At 34.9% G+C, this 1,849-nt stretch overlaps 2 protein-coding genes across 2 annotated transcripts in view; both read left to right on the forward strand.

Annotated features, from left to right (window-relative positions):
- The window catches only part of LOC123006688 (kinesin-like protein KLP2), a 3,853-nt gene extending 3,705 nt beyond the window's left edge, over window positions 1-148 (forward strand). Inside the window, exon 5 of the mRNA XM_044401368.1 lies at window positions 12-148. Within this exon, the coding sequence (XP_044257303.1) occupies window positions 12-148 (137 nt within the window). The remainder of the gene's footprint in view (window positions 1-11) is intronic.
- A 711-nt stretch (window positions 149-859) lies between these two features.
- Window positions 860-1,849, forward strand: part of LOC123006689 (kinesin-like protein KLP2) — a 3,098-nt gene continuing 2,108 nt past the window's right edge. The window contains exons 1-4 of the mRNA XM_044401369.1: window positions 860-1,021; window positions 1,075-1,363; window positions 1,412-1,563; window positions 1,610-1,845. Coding sequence (XP_044257304.1) covers window positions 969-1,021; window positions 1,075-1,363; window positions 1,412-1,563; window positions 1,610-1,845 — 730 coding nt within the window. The 5' untranslated portion in view covers window positions 860-968. The remainder of the gene's footprint in view (window positions 1,022-1,074; window positions 1,364-1,411; window positions 1,564-1,609; window positions 1,846-1,849) is intronic.

Below are 1,849 nucleotides of genomic sequence, written 5' to 3' on the forward strand. Positions count from 1 at the left end.
TGATACACCAGTGAAGCCAACGTACGATTATCCGAAAAAGATCAATTCGGAACTCTCCAAGGAAGTTTTGAAAAAGGAGTTCAAGAAGACGCTTCGACACGAGACCCAAGATAATGAAGCAAGCACCTCAAGGGATGGAGATAAGTGAATTTTAACTTTTTCTTGTTACCTACTAGGTTTTGTTGTTGTTAATGTTATTGATATTATTTTTGTTATTATTTTGCTAATTATTTATGTACTATCTTTTCTGTGTTTTGTATGTTGTCTTTAGAAAATATTTAGCAGCATTCTATTTATAAATACTTGTGATAACTTTAATTTTACTCTCAATTCAAATACACAAATTATTTTCTAATCATATCGGTTTTTATTTTGTATTTAAAACATGTTTTAATTTCTCGACTTGCATTTTTATTCTTTAAGTACTTTTGTGATATTATTTAAGATAATTGTGTAGACTAAGTAAATAAAGTAAATTCGGATTACAAGGATTTTTTTACTGAACCTCTTCATCGCCTCTTGTGCCCCTGATGCTGCTGATGGTAGTGTTGGTACCACGGATAAGGATTTTATTAGTTTAATATAGTTTAAATCAAAATACAGACAATAACAAAAAGTTAATACTATATTTACGCTTTAAATAGGCAACCAGTATTACAATTATGTTTTATGGCTGTTTTTAACTACAATTGTATCATTTTTGCACATTTATGAAATTTAAATTTAGATGTGCTTGTACAAAACTTTATTTTATTTTATTAAAATTTTATTGACAAAAATAAATTCCGACAACCCCGAGTGGGGGTGATTTTTTAGTGTATTTCGTGACTGTGGGTTGGCATTCCTTTTGCAATTTGACTTTGTAACGGTCATTTAGTTTTTGAAAGTGCTTGAGAGTTTTTGTGATTAAACTTTTAAGAAAAAACCTGAAAAAGTGGTAATAACTGCACCCTTGTGTACTACACACAATGGCTGAACGCAAGAATCCGTTATTTCATATCCAGGTCTACGTTAGACAAAGGTGAGTTTTATTTTTCTCTAAAACGTCCCAATTAATTGAATACGACATTACAGACCCTACTTTAAAAGTGAAATTCGTGCCAAGCAATCTCCTGTTATTAAATTTTCAAGTCAAACCGAACTCGCCCTTGAGCATGGGGCAAATGAGAAAAACTATATTTTCGATAAAGTCTTCGGGAGTGGAGCGTCACAAGCCGAGGTTTATGACGTGGTTGTGCGCCCCTTGGTCGACTCGATGCTCTTAGGGTGCACTTGCACCGTTTTTGCATACGGACCGACTGGAACGGGCAAAACTTACACCATGGTTGGGGACACAGTCAATCCGTCCGTTGATTTTATTAACGTAAATATGGGCAACTCAGTGGGGCTATTATTATCATGATCATTTTAGGACTCTTCGGTGGGAATGGTACCAAGGGCGGCGGCTGATATTTTTGATAAACTATCGCGACTTGGGGTTGAATACAACGTTAATGTTTCCTATGTTGAAATATACAGTGAAGAAATCCGCGATCTTTTATTCTCCGACAGCCCTAGCTTGAGGTAAAAACACACTTGTGGTTTCTAGTAAGATAATTTTTTTATTTAGAATCTACGATGACCCGAACAATAAGGGGGCCACATGCATCAAGGGCGTGTCTGAAGTGCCGGTGAAAAATTGCAACGAACTATTTGAAATGTTGATGATTGGAGCGAATTATCGTCATATCGCTTCCACTAATATAAACCGTCAAAGCTCACGTTCTCATACCATTTTTACTATTGTTGTTACCATTCGAGAAGTAACCAATGGTGAAGAGATTGTTAAAACTGGTAAAATCCATTTGAT

The sequence above is a fragment of the Tribolium madens genome, unplaced genomic scaffold, assembly GCF_015345945.1.
Source record: "Tribolium madens isolate multiple individuals breed KSU strain unplaced genomic scaffold, Tmad_KSU_1.1 Scaffold_2;HRSCAF=44;Tcas5.2_LGX, whole genome shotgun sequence".
Taxonomy (NCBI): domain Eukaryota; kingdom Metazoa; phylum Arthropoda; class Insecta; order Coleoptera; family Tenebrionidae; genus Tribolium; species Tribolium madens.